At 36.7% G+C, this 18,291-nt stretch overlaps 1 protein-coding gene across 2 annotated transcripts; it reads left to right on the top strand.

The window, feature by feature from the left end:
- The first annotated feature begins 1,993 nt into the window (after positions 1–1,993).
- On the top strand, positions 1,994–17,647 carry LOC114528017 (adhesive plaque matrix protein 2-like). Of its 2 annotated transcripts, none has more exons than XM_028549638.1 (20): positions 1,994–2,083; positions 5,942–6,019; positions 6,777–6,938; positions 7,190–7,357; positions 7,946–8,059; positions 8,421–8,537; positions 8,658–8,777; positions 9,026–9,139; positions 10,017–10,136; positions 10,733–10,846; positions 10,963–11,082; positions 11,181–11,294; positions 12,487–12,606; positions 13,382–13,495; positions 13,987–14,106; positions 14,454–14,567; positions 14,777–14,896; positions 15,779–16,001; positions 16,600–16,900; positions 17,127–17,647. In XM_028549638.1, exons 2-19 carry the CDS (start codon positions 5,956–5,958, stop codon positions 16,880–16,882), a joined length of 2,421 nt encoding a protein of 806 aa, XP_028405439.1. In that variant the 5' UTR covers positions 1,994–2,083; positions 5,942–5,955; the 3' UTR covers positions 16,883–16,900; positions 17,127–17,647. The 2 variants fall into 2 exon arrangements, with proteins under 2 accessions (XP_028405439.1, XP_028405440.1); XM_028549639.1 differs by lacking the exon at positions 1,994–2,083 and adding an exon at positions 3,817–4,131.
- Positions 17,648–18,291: the final 644 nt, after the last annotated feature.

Raw genomic sequence — 18,291 nt, forward strand, 5'->3', positions numbered from 1 at the left:
GTCGAATATACTTGTTGGATCCAGGTCCTCTCTAATGGAACCGTTAAAAAGCACAGGAGACTGTGAAATGATAGAAATATGTTGACGGGTTGATTGAAGATTCATATACGCAATATCCGTATTATCTATGATAATTCTTCCCTCAGTTTCTGCAATTCTCACGAGGGCGTTGACTATAGAAGATTTACCAGCTCCAGTCCTTCCTACCACACCAATCTTTTCTGACGCAATAATTTTAAATGATACTTTCTTTTAAGACTTTAATTTGGGCCTATTTTCATAATATCGCAATGAAACATTTTCAAAATCTATTCTATATACTGAATTCTGGCCAGTCTTAAGGGGCTTGGTCGCTTATTCCATGTCTTTTCTCTGGGTCAATTTCTGTATAAGCAAGAATCCTCTCAGCAGATGTCATCTTAGATTGCATTTCGCTAGCACTATAGATCCCAATCTGCTGCAAAAAGGGTACTGTGGAATGTATACATATAATGTCCACAGAAGCAATAAATAAAGTGTATAGAAAGGAAAATTATATTACTAGAAGTTACTATCGCAAGGGAAGTGTTGGCATCGCAAGTCCATTTATCACATGTTGAAGAAAAACAACGGCTGTTTAAACTAAGTGTGTCTACTCCATAGAGGCTCTCTGGGCTTTTTTTTCAAATGAATAATATTGTGAACATTGTCGTTAACAATAGGTGCATTAAGTGTTAGGTGTCACTACTGTTACAGTAACAATGTTGCGACAACATGTGTTTTTGCGCGTGTATTTGATTACTCAGCTGCATGATAGCTCTGAGCAGCCTGAGCTAATGGCTCGCGAGGCAGTTAGCTCAGCCTGAACCCATCCGCACACGTGAGAAACCTGCCTCTCGAGAAGAATTCCTCACGAAAAACTATCCGCCAGATTGACTTGCTGAGCGTTAAGCCACGCGTGGTCTTTACCTCAGCTATAGTAGCGCAGTGTGCATGCGGCGGGCTTTACGACGCTGTTGTTACGCTAAAGCAAGTTTCCTTGTACTTGGAATGCATTTATAATTTTCAGACACGTAAAATTTGTAAAGCCGAGTTTTCGAAATGTATAAGAAAACGTTAGCAGATCGTAAGAAATGTTTGTACTCGTCAACATTAGATGCTTCAGAAGTAGAATTGCATTGCAAGTTGCAAGAAAAGTTGCATAGTGTAACACCGCCTTTAGGGGAAAAAGTCCCTTCGTTCACATATAGCCTGAAGCGCTATATATAAGCGCTAATATATCCTATCTTAAGGATTCTTTGGAAACACTTCTGAACGGTCCGATTTCCTTGATTATTATGGGAGGTCAAAACTAAGATAATACAATATCTAGGATGCTGTATAGGGAGCATAGTATGAGTACCCTATTAAAAGAAATGGTTGATGATATATCATCTCATCTTATCATCTCATCTTATCATCTCATTATTTATCGTTTGAATTGTATTCGACCCTATAAAAATTAAAAATGCAACGATTAACCTAGGCCAGTAGGCCTTACCCTTACATAGACCCATATAGTTAAAGTTAACCCCAGTTTGTCGCTTTGTATGAGTTTTACGTCTATTCTCTGTGTTTGTTCGCGCATGCATGCAGTTCAACGCTTCATTTCAATATGAATATCGCTTATGGGTCATTCTTCCTTTGCGAAATAAAGCCGGTTTTCCACTGGCGATATTTTTCGCGTGAAGCGACTTTACTCCTTTGTATTTGCATGAGCAATTTGTTCCAGATGGTTGCAATTGAGAGCTCTGAAACAAAAGTAAAATGTCGCTTCGCGCGAAAAATATCGCTAGTGGAAAATGTCGCTTCGCGCGAAGCGACATTTTACTTTTGTTTCAGAGCTCTCAACTGCAGCCATCTGGAACAAATTGCTCAAATACAAAGGAATAATGTCGCTTCGCGCGAAAAATATCGCAAGTGGAAAACCGGCTTAAGAATGCATGTTCGTCATAAAATCACTCGACCAGGACAATCTATTATATGATATGGTTGATTCAAGCTAACATTGTCCTCAAATGCTTCATCCCGTCACCTGAGAAAGTGGTACAGAAATAAGTGTTAGGTATGTTGATATTATTTCTACTTTATCCTAACTAAGACGTGCAAATGTAGTATGTGGTTATAAGATCCAAATGTTTGGATGATGGTTGACAGGCATGTTAGTATATATGATTGCGTTCATGCGTATAGTTAGCTATAGTTCACGTTGTCGTTGGGAAAGTTTTTACAACCGGCTGTGGATTAAATTTTTGAAGTCTTACGCCTGATCACTGGTAATCGTACGTAGCTTGAATTGTGCTAGAGTTGTTTGCCCGTCCAGTAATTCGGGAGTAACTTTGTGTGAAATTTATCAAACTTTGATATCTGGGTGTTAATAATGTGAAGTATTCCTCGGGCTTTTTATCCTAGTTCAACGATGGTAGGATAAATCCGTTTATTTTGATCGGTTATCATAGCCAATATACTTCATGCAGAAAATCACACTATAATGTCACTCAATAAACTAAATTTTAAAATTTGGACCGGAGATTTTACTCGTTAGATTTCTAATTCAGAGGGTATATATTTACATATTCGTGTTCACATCCAAATTCGGTATCTCACAACAAGGACCGCATATACGAGAAATGTTCGCTGCCTTTGCCACGCCAATATCGGCAATAAATCTCTGGCGTTAACTCGGTCCTGCTAAAAACCGCCCGACACCGCCCGAGAGTATAGAAAACTACCCGAGACTTGAAAAAACCGCCCGAAAGAAACTGAAGCGATTGTAATACTTGTAACATCGCAGCATTGCAGTCATTTAATTTGTCTTTAATATTGGTAAATATGAAACGTGCTAAGAACCGGTCAACCATTCACGACTATAGCTAGTACAGATTAGCAAGTTGAATTGCAATTCTTGCATGAGAATTTCCCTCAGAAATTGCGCTCGGATTGCGTACTGCGCCAAGAATGCCCAAAGTTGGAAGAAAACTAGGGAAAAAGAAAGGAATAAAAAACATAACACGAACAAATTTATCTAGTAAAATCTCTCGGGATCTATTACAACCTATTACAACTTTTTTTCGCATTTGCATGTATGTGCATTCAACCACAGCAAAATAAAGTTGCACATGCAAAGCGCATAATCAAATACATTTCAAAACTTATCCGGTAAGAGGACTTGATTGTGTAAGAGCGCCTTAACTTTACTATTGGATGCATGATATATGTAACCAATTATAATTTTATGTCCAAAAACATACACTGATAATTTTTTCCCCTCAATTGCAATTTACATACAAGTTAAGTGACCCCCACGCAGTAATTACATACAGCATAACTCCTTAGCTTGTTACCCAAAATTCCCAAACGTATGCTGTCTGCTGGCATTGATCTTGATGTTAATAATGTACAACCTAGTGGTAAAATGAAAATGAAATAAAATGTTAAGTACACAAATAATTCATTTCCTATCATACTTTTATCGAATATCGATAACGTTATAATTCTACTACATCCAATCAATTATATGCGCAGTTCAATGGTCGCAATATTGGTAGCACCTATAGTTGTCTGTGACATAGTTGGCCAATCACAATCGCCATTTGAGTTCACTACGATTTAACCGCTATCCGCAATATCCGGTTAAAGCCGGTTTTCCACTAGCGATATTTTTCGCGCGAAGCGACATTATTCCTTTGTTATTTGAGCAATTTGTTCCAGATGGTTGCAGTTGAGAGCTCTGAAACAAAAGTAAAATGTCGCTACGCGCGAAAAATATCGCTAGTGGAAAACCGGCTTAAGAGCTCTACAAAACCGGGCTGCAGCTATTTTTGCATTTGATTATCGCCTCTTAATGGAAATTCCGTTCCGCTCTTAAGGAAAACAATTCTCAATACAAGTCAGCCCACATCACCACTACGGTTGGCTTACAATTACATTGATTTAGACACCATTTCTCTGCAATTTCCTAAGTGTGTTGTCAAAAACTGCAGTCTCGTTTTAAAGCACTGAGATATTTATGAATTAATCTGTGTAGCGGACGTATTTTAATTCAAAGCAGTGTTTTATTTAGGATGTAGGATGTATTTTAATTCAAAGTCACTTAACAGTGAAGCGGCGAAGGTAATTATTAGTGTTTGAGTGATTCCTAAACCTCAGTAATGGGCTTGGTTACGCATAAATTAATGTTGTTCGCATGCATCGTTGGTAATTATGAGCGTATCGGTTATCAGCCAAGAGTGTTAAGCTCGCCGCACCCGTGAGCAATGATAAGCTGAGCTAAAGACCTCGCGAGGTTGTTAGCTCAGCAAAGTGATAGTTTTCGTAAGGAATTCGCCACGAGGGACAAGTTTCTCACGTGTGCGGATGGTTTTCGGGCTGATCTAACTGCCTCGCGAGGTCGTAAGCTCAGCTGGTAGCTCTCGTGCGCGGGGCGGACTTTAAGCTTGTTCTCCACTAGGCAAAATTTTCCGCGTGTAGCGAAGTTTCTCTTTGTTTTCTAACATTAGTTCTGCATGAAAGCAAGCAGACAATAAAAAATGGCGCTTCGCAGGCAAAGTTACGCCTATAGAAGAAGGGTCGACACAGACCGCACGCGATACAGCAACGCGACGCGAATTATCAGCTTCAGAAGCATATAAATGAAATCGGTCTGGATTCAAAATTTGAAATCCTTATGAACGTGCCAGAGCAATCAAAATGTATTATTCTTAAATATTCAACAAGAATATGATAAAAGGTTAAACTTTATTTGCCTGTCTGTGTGGCTTATGTTATGAAGTGAATTCGCGCGAAAATTAAGTAGCTACCACGTCCACACTGTTTTGCTTTGTTTTAATGATTCATATAAATGATATAATTATCGCCATTAACAAAAAATGTTTTTATTTTAAAACTGTAATTGCACACGAAAAACTCTATATACCCACACTGTTTTATTTTCCAAAATATTTCCTCACAGAATTAATTAAACGTATGATATACCCATTTCAACGACAGAAACCTTATCTGTATAGTGTTAACACTTGTTTTGACATACCCGTCTTTTAATCTCTCTCAATTGACTGAAGTCGAAGTTCGTCATTGTGGCTTCACGCCATTTTGGGGTGCAAATTAAACTATACTTGTTATTCATGGCAAGCTAACACTGAATGCAGACGATATTGTAACATTACGGCTCAGGTTACCTTCAGATGGTACCAGAAGAATCAGAGTTGCAAAAAAGCTGCGGGTACGCGGGTGCCACCCGGAGTAAGGTTTGCTTTGAATGAAGTTTGTGAGGAAGGTTCAAAGTTGAACACTCTAATTGATCACATGCATGTACCAAAAAACCAAATATTTTGTTTTGTAAAAACCAAAACTTGAAATCCTACCGGAGGAAGGTTGAACTCTTTTTGCAACTCTGAGAAGAATTTGGGACCGCACTCGAATTCATCCAGTAAAGATGATGGCACAGTAAAAATAGATAAAAATGGTCCTACGCGTTCACATGCATGCATGACAAAATAAAAGAAATTCGAACACGGTCCCAAATTCGTCCGGCACAGTGTGAACGTAGCCATTCTATAGTCCACGCAGCCTATTTATGGTCCAGCCTTCAAAGCACAGTGCCACAAAGTCTTAATTGTTTTACCGGCCCTCGCCTATTCGAAGGCATTACGAATCATAAATACACAACACACCACTTCAGTCGCAAGGTTCGATTTCTACCGAAGGGTCGATATACTTGACACATTTTTGACACACAACTGTAGACCTTTCTTGAATTCGAGTTGTGTATTATTTCACTCGAATTTAAAACCCTTAATTTACAGCTGATATAGCTAGTTCAGGTTTTAAATGTCATTGAAGTCGATACTTGCGAGGATACTTGATACTTCCACCGATAAACGTTTTCACATTAATAATAAAACATAAAGACTTTGTTTCAAAGGATTTAGTGTCAAAATGAAGCAAGGATACTTGATGACGATGGTAGTTTTGGCTGTCTCTCTCGCCGAAGTAAAATCAGGTTTGTACACTTCTTATTAGTGGTATATAATAAGTTTTGTTAAAACTGTTTAAAGAATTAGTATATATAAGTTTGTGATATCCATACTAATTGCCATTCCCATACTATGGATGTATGCATGAGTGGGAACGGTATGAGTGTACTTATTTCTATATAGTAGAGATTTTAACTCAGGCCATTCCTTATGACGAAATGGTAAATCAATACTCTAGCTCTCAGTGGAAGTCTTGCATGCCATGCAGGCTTGAACCCTCTGCCTCCAACAAACTTTGCACGCTTAGAGTTGGGGCCTTTTTTAGTTAGCTGCATGCATTAACATTTAAGCCCTTAAAAATTAAGGTATTACACTAATACATGACAAAATTGCCATAATCTGCCCTGACATCGCATGACACACAACCAACATGTTTGTACTGAAAGCCCGCAACCCCTCATGCATGAAGCACTCTATTCTTTTCTTAGAGAAAAAAGCGACTGGGTACTGAATGGATTCATTAGCTAGATTCGTTCTTGTTTCGATGTTTCTTCAATTTCTGTCAATGCTAATTTCTGTTATATTAACTTAATATAAGATAATATAAAACTAACATAATTAATATAACTTAACTTAACATAATTAATATAAAATATAAAATATATAAGCGATCATAGAGTTAGGGGCCTGTATTAGCTGCCTCATAGAATAAAAACTATGTACACTCAATTCCCACTCATGCCAGTTCACATTATAACCCATATATTTTTTCATTTTTTTCAGAATGTTCTATCAAAACGGAGGACGGTGACTGCTGCGTATTTCCATTTACTTACAAAGGTGAAACCTATAACTTTTGCACGTTCAAAGACAGTATCAAACCATGGTGTTCGCTGACTTCGAATTACGACGCAGATAAAAAATCTGGTACATGCAAATACGAAAGTAAGTCTTCTTATAAGAGATAGCGAAATATAGCGGTAGACAAAATGGCAAAACGAACATTTTCTTGAAGAGTTTCTTTAGTGCATTCGTGATGTATAAGATGCACAAAATTTGCGTAAATTACAATATGCACTGATACTCTCTATCATTGACATGCAATCATAAAATAATTTTAGCATTTGACAGACAGATTTTATTTGAAAAGTGTGGTTCTGGCAGCCAGTTATATCGTGCTATTGTTTCCTTATTAGCTTGCCAAATTAAAACTACAAATGACGAATGCTGCGTGTTCCCATTCACGTACGGGGGATATACTTACCACGCGTGTACAATGGTTTGGGACTCGAACGCATGGTGTGGCACGAAATCGTCTGTCCAATACTTTAATAGGGAACCAAGAGGAAACTGCCGATCGTATGGTATGGTTATTTGATCCTTGAAATCAGGAGGTTTTTGTATGTATGACTGATTGTCAGGAAAATTTTAATGTGTTGGCTATATAACCCATGCATTGACATGTATTATATCGAATATATTTCTAGTGCATGCATGTACGAAGCATGCCATTTTGAGGCCGACATATTAAACTATTTATTACAAACGTTAAAAGTTATTTGTTTCTCTGTATTATAGTTGTATATAACTTCTGAATTTACATGATTTCATAAATTCATTTATCGTAACACGAAGCATCAGACGACGAAAAATCGTTATAAGGGGGGGGGGGGGGGGGAGGAGAAGGTTAATATAAATATACTGATGTTCAGCATTATTAGTTCCTTTTGAAATTGACTTCTTTTTCCGTCTGCTAACATTAATATACGAATATTAACCCTCCCATGCCCACTATCTTCCGCCGTCAATGCTTTGTTATATGGAAAGATTCTGGCGCGATTAAGCCCTATTTTTGAGCGTCGTGTATAGGCCAGTTGATCCACCTAATATAGAACCAAGTATCCAGTCGTGTCACGAGACATGATAATAACACTTTTTCTCTTCCTTCTTAGCGGAGCCGTGTTTTAAAAACCCATGCGAAAACAACGGCGTGTGTCGAAGCGATAAATCGCATTTTACCTGTGATTGCCGAACGGGGTATAGAGGCAAAACCTGTTCAGAAAAAGGTTAGTGTTACAGTATAAAACCGCCCCGATTAAAAGTCACATCTATAACAGGCGTAGGTAAAATAGCCTGGCTTTCGAGGTTGGTAACAGTCACGGGTTTTCCCGACCGTATTCATCATTACAATATAATGCTATGTAATCGTATCGTCGTATGTCTAAGCGATTGACGACAAACTCATTTGTAGTTTGTGCTATTATATTTGGACAATAGAAATAATAACACAATACTTGCGACAGTAGGCGATATACTTTTCGTTGATGATATTCGTTCAAAACTTAAAGAATTCTATTGTTTCAGTTCCTTTTCTTCTTCGAAGCTTATTCTAGAGTAACATTACTCGTATACATTACTCGTAAATAGTTCTTCCATGTGAAAGTTCGCCATGTAAAAACGGAGGAAAGTGTGAAAATGACGGCGAGGCATACAAGTGCAACTGCCTAGAAGGATACAAGGGAACCGATTGTGGCACGAAAATAGGTAATTAATAAACGTCTTAGATTGTGGATGTATATTTCTTGAAGTGTACACAGCCGCTAAAGCGTCCATCACATCAGAAATTACTTCAATCTCAAAGAAAGTTATTTATTTCTTGCCTAGTGGACCCTTGCAAAAATTCTCCATGTCAGAATGATGGGAAGTGTTTTAGCGACTACGAAAAAGAAGAGTTCTATTGCCAGTGTCCAAAGGGATTTGAAGGAAGCGCTTGCGCAGAGGAAGGTATAACAACGTTGTATATTTTTTAGAAATCGTTTTTTGAAAAAATTCCAGAAATTTATGCTGCCAGATAAAGATAATATTAATTTTAGCAGGATTTATATGTTTAACATGTTGATAAACGATATGCCCTCATGGCGTATTTTTTTGTGAAAGAACCTGGTATTTGAATATACACCTAAAATACCATCGAGGTGAAGGAGTTATGGCCCAAAATTATGAGAATTCAACTGTTTTAAATGTTTTTATAGTTGATCCATGCGATCCTTCGCCTTGTGAAAATTCTGGACAATGTTCTGCCGTTGGACAGAATTTTCAGTGTAAATGTTCAAGTAACTATGAAGGAGATACTTGTCAATGCAAAGGTTTGTAATTATCAATTTTATGATTGTCAACGACATTACTAATTGACATTGACTGTTTTGATGCATGAACCATGTTGTTCGTGATTGACGTTCCATAAAGAAATTTTATATGAAAATTTATAGCCTATAAGATATGCGAAAAGATAGCTTTCTGTATTTTTTGAAAATTGTAAGATAAACATTGGGACAGGAAATTTGAGCATCTATTAATATGAAAAATTCCATCCATTTATAAAAAAAACATTTACCAAAATAATTCACTCTACAACAGGTGGTTTGATTTAGTGATAAGTTTTTCATGGTCGAACGTTTAGAGAAGTGGCGATCATTGTATGAATATCACTCCCAGTAGTAAGAGTAAAGTCATTCTTGGAATGAGCGAAAATATATAAATTTTAGTATTGTTTATATTATTTAGAATTTTCAGACAAAAAGATCAAATAGCAACTAGATACTCTGGCAAAATTTTATACGCCCCAACTGCTGAATTTTTGCCAAACACGTACATGCTTATATTACGTTGAAATGTGCATTTTCAAAAAAATTTCCAGACAGTAGGGGATCACTCTTATGCTACTAATTGCGCAATCTACCTCTGGGAAAGGAACGTGTTGCATGTGCACATGTCTATATAGCTATATATATAAGTATAGGGGCGTCGAGGCAAACAGTTTTTGTAAGTATAATGGTCATAAAACACGAGTCTTGTATCAAAGATCCTCAAAGAATTTATATCGGCATGTCCATTTGCATGCCAGGCGTATATTAACATACTACAGAGAACAGATACAAAATCCGACCCTCAGTGTGGATAGGAACCATGACGTTCAATGTATTTAACACACTGTTGATTAATTTCACACTCTTTGTCTTTTAGCCGATCCATGTAAGAGTAGTCCATGTGAAAATGGAGGAGAATGTTTAAGTAACTTCGAAAACTTCACTTTCTCGTGCAAGTGCTCTGAAGGATACGAAGGAGTGAAATGTGAAGAAAGAGGTATAGCTGGGATTTGCATGTTCATTTGAATTACGAATAAAAGATGGCCATTAACAAAGCTATAAATGTTCAAATCTAAAATCTATTCCAACAGCGAACGATCCTTGCAAGAATAGTGGAAAATGTGAAAACAAGGGAAACGATTTTCAGTGTGAATGCACTGAGAATTACGAGCGTGTGATCTGTACTGTGAAATATCAGACCAAGGCATGGAAAAAACCTCGGACTGATATTTCACAGCATGGACCAAACAAACGAGGTCAATAATCGGTTTATTATATGGCTAAAAATCAGACAACCGGTATACAGGTCCAGATACAGAATATACTGATCACGGTCCGAATATGGGTTTTTACGGACTGCTCGTCAACCAATCGGAATAAAAGATTTTGAAAAGCCATATAATAACAAGTGTATATGCGCGGTTAAAAAACTCAGATGATCTTAAGCGGCTGTAGGAGTCTGTGATCTCACTGATTTGATATTTCACCTCAACGGCATTTATATGCCATATTTATCTTTCGAAATTGAAATAAAGTATGTCAGCAGGAAAAACCTGCTATATAATACTTGAATTCTATTCTAAATTTCCACAGATAACCCATGCGAGTCTACTCCTTGCAAAAATGGTGGAAAATGTGAAAACAAGGGAAACGATTTTCAGTGTGAATGCACTGAGAATTACGAAGGGGATACTTGTGAATCAATAGGTTTGTAGAATATGTTGCATTGGCGTGTAATTGTGTTGTGCAATGATCCCTCTAAATACAGAGACAAGGGATATTTGTCAAAAAGATTAAAAAGTTTAAATAAAAAACTATTATAGTTGATCCATGCAAAAGTGAGTCTTGTAAGAACGGAGGACAATGCTTGAGCAACTTGGAAGATTTTTCTTTCACATGCAAATGTTCTGAAGGGTATAAAGGAGAACATTGTGAGGAGACAGGTAACAATACAGTAGAATTTACGGATTGAGATTTTTTCATCAACAAATTTAATGATTGCTAATTCTGACTATTAATATGTTTTTCACCTTTGCTTCAGCAAATCCGTGCGAGTCTTCGCCTTGTAAAAACGGTGGGAGATGTAAAAATAAGGGAAATGATTTTCAGTGTAATTGCACAGAGCATTATGAAGGCGATACTTGCGAGTCAATAGGTTGGTACTTTTTTGGTTTGGTGTAAACGCAGGATTTCTAGGATTAATTGCAAGCATCTTTGTGTTCTCTTATTGTTTTATCAGATCGAGCGAACTCAGTGGCCAGTCGTAAATCTCCTACTATGGGCCCCCGGCTGAAGTAGTTATTAGACAACCTCGTTCCCAGGGCATTTTACCTTTATTCTGGGTTGGGGTAAAAGGCCCTGGGATCGGCCAGCCGCCCCTGTCTTCTGATTAGTTAAATGACCCTTTCTAATTTATGTGTAATTAGCGGAATATTTTTTAATTATTCCTAACCGAGTAAATAAATAGGGGTGCGATCAAAGGGTGCGCTAAATGGCATAAAGACTCCAACAGCCTCGATTCTGTACTTTGATTCTGTTAATTTATGCTTATTCGAAATACTCACGAAATGTGGGTATTTTGAACTGCTGATGCCAGGGCCTTTTCTCTTCTCTCCTCCCACCTCCAACCCCCACAAAAAGGCCCTGGAAACGAGGTTGGTTATTAGAGAGGTTAAGATTCCCCGGTTCCGGTATACGGGTACGGGTAGCCTTATTTTGTTCACCGAATTTCCATCATTGTTTTTCAACTTTTTCTCGATTACCTCGACAATTTATTCCCAGTAGACTTTAGCCTCTTGAGGTAGGCATGACTTGTATCACGAAACGTGCAAACAACAAGAAGTTCCAATGAGTAAAATATGTCTACCCGTACCCGTACACCGAAACCGGGGTATCTTAACCTCTTTATTTAAGAAGGGGCCCCCTGATTATACATCCTCCCCAAACCATTTTACGGTGCCAACCCTTCGAATGGATTTTTATGCACAAACACGAGATTCATAAACTGTGTGCGCTAAATTCTGATTCGTAATTTTGGAGATTATATATTATAGCTTTTGAACATATTACAGAACACTGCAGGGGAAGCAGCTTCGTTTAAAATATGAATAATTCATACATTTTGCCAGGGAATAACACGAAGAATAAAGTTGTTTTAACAATGTTTCTATATCAGATTTTGAAAATCTCTTGTTTTCGCCTATATTATACGATATTTGAGACTCAGTGATATTAGCCAAGCCCCCCCCCCCTCCCACCTTCCGTAACTGATTCAATATATAAGTTTTAGTGGAATATTTTTGCAAAGGCTAGAGAATTCAAATTGATCGAAGTCTGTATCCTTTTAGTTGATCCATGCAAGGACAGTCAATGTGAAAATGGAGGACAGTGTCTTAGTAACCTGCACGACTTCACGTACTTCTGCAAATGCCCCACGGAATATAAAGGAGACACATGTGAAAAGAAAGGTAAAAATGGGTAAAACGGAATCTTATATGCCCTTCGTAGATGCCATATCAACCATATTAGATGAAAAAAAATGAAGAAAAACACCCCTGTGAGCAGTGATAAATACTGCAATTTCATCCGACTGTAGGAGTGCGATATTAAGCATTTATTATTACATGATAAAATTATGAGATGCTGATTGGTCGAGAGAAGTACAGTAAAGTTCAATAATTTTACACCTGCTGTAATCAATGGCAAATACTCAATTTAAGAATTAATCGCATTCCATAGGTATTAAAAATAATTCCCATAGGTATTAAAAAACAGTTTAGTATTTACAACTAGCAAATCATCATTTAGCAAGCATACAAAATATGAATTTCGGGAGCTAAATTATGATATTTTGATGTACTATTTACCAGAATTCAGTGAACTCTTAAGAAACGGAAACGATAATTAAGAAACGAAATTGCTCTTCAAACTGTAAATTGGTCACTAGCTAATCATTCATTCTTCCAATTGGTCAAAACAACTAAAAAAGTGCTAAAAACAACCAATAATTTTGCTGCTTTGACGAAAAAATATTCATCAAAGGAGATGTATTCTGATGTATACTGACAGAACGAGTTTTTAAATAATCGTAATTTCACCAACCTGATTTCACAGAGCATTGTTGCACTGCTTTTTTACGTAAATTACCGCCACATGTCAGAGCAGTTATCCTTCAGTATTCATTAGTATACTGTACGTCCAACAGTGTTGTATATACTAAATCCAATATAATTATTTTTATAGTCGATCCATGCGAGTCTTCTCCTTGTAAAAATGGTGGAAATTGTGTGAAAAATGGAGTCAATTTCAAGTGTGAATGTACAGCACACTTCGAAGGCGATACTTGTCAATCAATAGGTATGTCACATTAATTTGGAGTTTACATATGTTGTTGGACATCTTAGAGACAACCGCAAACAATATCATGTTACAAAGAAGCGTATTCAGAGTTTATTATATGGGTTTTCAAAATCCTCCATTCTGATTGGTTGACGAGTGGTCCCTAAACCCATACCCTAACCGTGGTATGTATATTCCGTATCTGAACCAGTATCTAAAAAAGCCATACTAAAAAGCCTCTGTCTGATATCTCACAGTACACATTTCACGCTCACTCGATAATCAGTTAGTATGTATACGGAAAGGGATGTATTCCATATCTATAACAAAGTAGATCAAACGAGGAATGATTGTCTCAAATCTCTCAGTTCATTCCAATTGTATCTTTTAAACTGTTCTAACTGTTATAATTATACACACAAGGCAAAACACTGCGGATATAGCTATAGTAATTCAAAATTACTCGACAATGGTCAGGCATTCAATTAGCTAAATCAAACTTTTTACAGTTGATCCCTGCAGCAGTACTCCGTGTAAGAACGAAGGGAAATGTTTGAGCGACATGAAATACTCCACGTTCCTTTGCAAATGTTCGAAAGGATTTGAAGGGGAAACATGTGAAGTGAAAGGTACGAATATTTTGTCTATAATAACTTGGTCATACGTATAATGAAATTATACAAAAACGTAAAGTCGCACAATTTTACTCTCTCCTTTATTGCATGGTCTTTTGTGTGTTTAGAGCAAAAAAAGGATGTATTAGAAAACAACTTTTTCGTTATAATTTGAATTTCCTTAGTTAAATTATTGAAGGAACGGTGCATGGTTATATTCGTGATAAAACTTACGCATAAATCCATCCCATCGACAACAACCGAGTAGCAACGAAAATAATTCCGGGTTGAGAACCCCAAAGAGATGAAAAGCTGGAATATATAAAATTGAGTAGCAACCATATTCCTTTAATTACATGCAGTCAACCCATGCGACTCTTCTCCCTGTGCAAACGGCGGGAAGTGCGTCGATTCAGATGATGGTTTCAAATGTGAATGTACAGAACACTACGAAGGCCAGATGTGTCAGTTAAAAGGTTGGTTACTTTTTAGTTACTTGTTATAAAATTATATAAAAATGTCATTTGTGATTTCCTTCCTGTTTTTCTCTCCTGTCATTTAGTTTGTTGTTTTTCTCTCCTGTCACTTACTTTTTTGGGGGGAGATTACTTTCTGTACGTTATACACCTGTATTTATGTGACAAATTCTATGGTTGTTGAATGTTGGCGTATTTATAATTCTTAGTCGATCCTTGCAAAAGTAGTCCATGTAAAAACGGTGGAAGATGTCAAAGTGACTTGGAAAAGTTCACGTTTTCATGCAAATGTTCTTACGGATTCTTTGGAAAAACTTGTGAAAGGCGAGGTAATAAACTTTTAAACACATCACTCTTTAATTGCACCAGCAAAATCGCACGATATTTTTTTTATTAGAAAGATAAAATCGTACAATTTTTATAGAGCATATCGTCGAGATCTTTTAGGACGAAATACTCATTACATAGATGATTGTATTGATTGTCAAAATACCGTCCTGCTAGACTTTTATCCATCATTTTGCATTTAGCCATTTATCCATCATTTTGCACTTTAGCTGTATTTTCGTTTACCTTTCTGGACCTGTTTAAGTTTCTACAGGGCTGTCTAGTTTGTATGCAACAATAACTTTCCCGCTATTTTGTGCAAGCATTTCGGCAAAACATTTATTATACTGCGTACAATTAATGAAGTAAATGTCTTTATCAAAGAGAAAACTATTGAATAACTTTAAACAGTTAAATTTTCCTAACAGTTAAAAGTTGCCCAAATTTTATCTCATGGACCATAGACGTTCAATGGTCATGGTACTTAACGAGTGGATACTGGTAATTAGCAACTTGCTGATTGCCTGAGACAAAACGTTTGTGTTTCAGTGAAAAACGTCCGCAATTTAACTGTCATTTTGCAAACTATTTTGTTTTAAAAAATGTTTCCAAAACACAATATGAAATGTGGGATCAAATAGAATCAATATAAACACTGGGAAGAGTTTATAAAGGAAATATTTTGCTTTGTTTAAAATGGCGAGGGGTTGCTGCATGCATGTATTTTTAGTTAAAGTTTTTTCTCACAAAGTTTGAAGCCTAATTATTGAGATTCGTGGCCTAAATCCGTACCAATTTATCATACCGATTGCCTCGTAGCCATGCCGACTCTTTCTCATTAGTTTCTGATGTACTGTTAAAACCGTTTTCTGCAACTGTTGTAGCTACTGGCTCATGCACAAATGCAAACTGGGTGAGAAGTTTTGACAGAGCTGGATGGTCAAAATGTGATCGCAAATTTCCTTATATTGATGGCTTTTACCGAAGCAAATCAGCATTTTCGTTCAATGATTTCATATCACATCTGGAAAGAGCCAAGTGCTGTGAAGGTTACAAGTATATGAATAGTGAATGTTTGGTGGTGGATTGGACCATAAGTTTTGATAGGTAACTTTGGCTTACTAGGTTATAGCGTATAAGTCTACCTATTCGATCCTAATATATCAGACTGAAGTTTGCATGCTCGTTTTGTTCAATACATTCAGGATCTTATCAAACTGTTCCGTCTATATTCAGGTTAATTTCATCATATAGAAACTCTTCCGAACACATAGTTTATTTCATTTCCTTTTATCATCCCATTCTTTCTTTTTTATTTTTACTAAAACTATGCACTAGAATTCGTGGAATTCATAGAAAGCACCGCTTATCCTAGATCTATTCGACTTTGTAATGTCACAACAATCATCGTTAGGGAACAAAAATCCTTCCTTGCATAAAAATTTTGCACAGCCTTTATAATCTAAAACTCAGGTTACTGGCATTACTTTTCTCTTTAACCAATAACCGTAGATCATATATAAGCTAGCTAGCTAATTCAAGGTAAGAAAGTCAGTGTTCAGTTTACCTTCGAACAGGAAACAGGAAACCTTCAAACATGGTTTTACTTCATTTAGTTATTACCTACTGTCTGTGTTTTGATTTTTTCACTACTGAAATTTCACTGCGTCATGAAAACTATTCCTTTTTTTTTGAATAAATATAGAAAAAACACATGGAACTTGTGTAAAACCGGGTACTATTTGTCAGGCCTGTCTCGTTCACGAGGACAAAATTTGCACAATATTGAGAAAGCGTGGTGTTGCAAGCCCAGAGGGGCGCCGAATTCCTACAAGTCCTGCTACAATGAGAACGTTTGGACTAAATTCGACTACAATAGGCAGGGGATGGTGTCGTGCTCAAAACCTGGTCATTATATAACTGGTCTATACAGGTCCACTTGCGACCTCCTGTATTGTATCGAGGAATTCAAATGCTGCGAACTGTAGATTTTTTATTTCAATAAGGTTAGTAATTCGTGTAGTATAACTGGTACGTCCTCCTTGGGAGTTGTGCATCGTTGCATGTGCGTACTAAATGACTGTATGTCTATATGACCAAAAACTGTTAACTAAGTGACCGAAAACTAGTCTAGTTACACAGTTATCACATCCCTATAGATTACAAGCTCAAACTTAAAAGTGAATGACTCAAACTTAAAAGTTCATATGTAAATTATTTTCTAATTTGCAGTTCCACCACTTGGGATATGCGTGCGCATGCGTGGAGTTTGATGAAGAACTGCTTTTATCAACATTTTCGTGTTATTTTAGTAAAACCTTTAACTGAGGTTCAGTGACGTAGCTATAGTAGCGTTTTGTGTCCTTCCCGATAGGTGATTATTTTTCAGATTCATAGGAAATGGATTTGTGATATGTCTAATCGCAACTTGTTGTTTTATAAAAAAATTAAATAAACACGAAGAGTTAATCTCGCGCGTGAAGTCAAATAACACTCGAATGTAGCCTAATTACAATGTAGCCTGGCAGCGTCTTCAAACAACTTCGCGTCAAATGTGGTATAACAACTGCCTGAAGATGACAAAAAACCTTTTAATTTTTCGACCTAGCTAGGGCTTTCCTCAGGGGAGAGTAGCTACATATTTTGCCTATATGGGTGCCGAACCCGTGATAAAGATAATAGGAAAGAGGAAACAAAAAATGAAAAAAAAAATTGGAATATCATTATGTTGCACACGCAATCGAGGAAACCTGATTTGGCACAATAAGTAACATTACAATTTGTTATGATGAAAACAAAGAAATAATTACACTTTCCCTGTTTATATTATGTTTAGTTTTTAGACTCGACAGGCTTGATTTCATTTAAAATACAACAACTGTAACCATTAGTAACATGTAAAACCATGCTGGAATTTCTCTCATTGCATTTAAAACAGAAATTTAAAACTCTAGCCTTTCTCCACAAGAACTCTGCCTAGGGATGTTTAAGGGATGTTTTTCTATTTGAAAATATTTTTTCATATAAACTCGTCGAAAAAGATTAAGTTAAATAGAAAAATGCAGCATTTCACCGCAAGTTCGGATGGTCTGTTGATGATGGCGAACTTCTCCCGAATTTTAAAGCGGAGGTTCTTGTTCCTCAGCCGAATATTTTTCTCTCATATAAAATCCTTGGAAAAAGGTTTGAGTAAAATAAGAAACTGTGTCTTCGTGTGCATGCTTGTACTCTGTGCTGACTGTGCACCAGTCCAAGATATAAACAAACTTTTAAATGTTCTTGATTTACTTCATTTCTTAACCATATTCATAAAGATTTTGAGAGCAGTTTTTGGGAGAGCAAGAGAAGTAGAGTTATTTAATAAGACTTGGTGTGCAATTATATTTATAGCTGTGAA

Source organism: Dendronephthya gigantea, unplaced genomic scaffold, assembly GCF_004324835.1.
Source record: "Dendronephthya gigantea isolate DGI-Jeju-01 unplaced genomic scaffold, DenGig_1.0 000001F, whole genome shotgun sequence".
NCBI classification, from domain to species: domain Eukaryota; kingdom Metazoa; phylum Cnidaria; class Anthozoa; order Malacalcyonacea; family Nephtheidae; genus Dendronephthya; species Dendronephthya gigantea.

Excerpts from the sequence above, each read along its gene's own strand:
- LOC114528017 (XM_028549638.1), top strand. The coding sequence starts at position 5,956 with ATGAAGCAAGGATACTTGATGACGATGGTAGTTTTGGCTGTCTCTCTC. Across the intron at positions 6,020-6,776 it reads TCTCGCCGAAGTAAAATCAG|AATGTTCTATCAAAACGGAG; the intron begins GTTTGTACACTT and ends CATTTTTTTCAG. Across the intron at positions 6,939-7,189 it reads TGGTACATGCAAATACGAAA|CTTGCCAAATTAAAACTACA; the intron begins GTAAGTCTTCTT and ends TTTCCTTATTAG.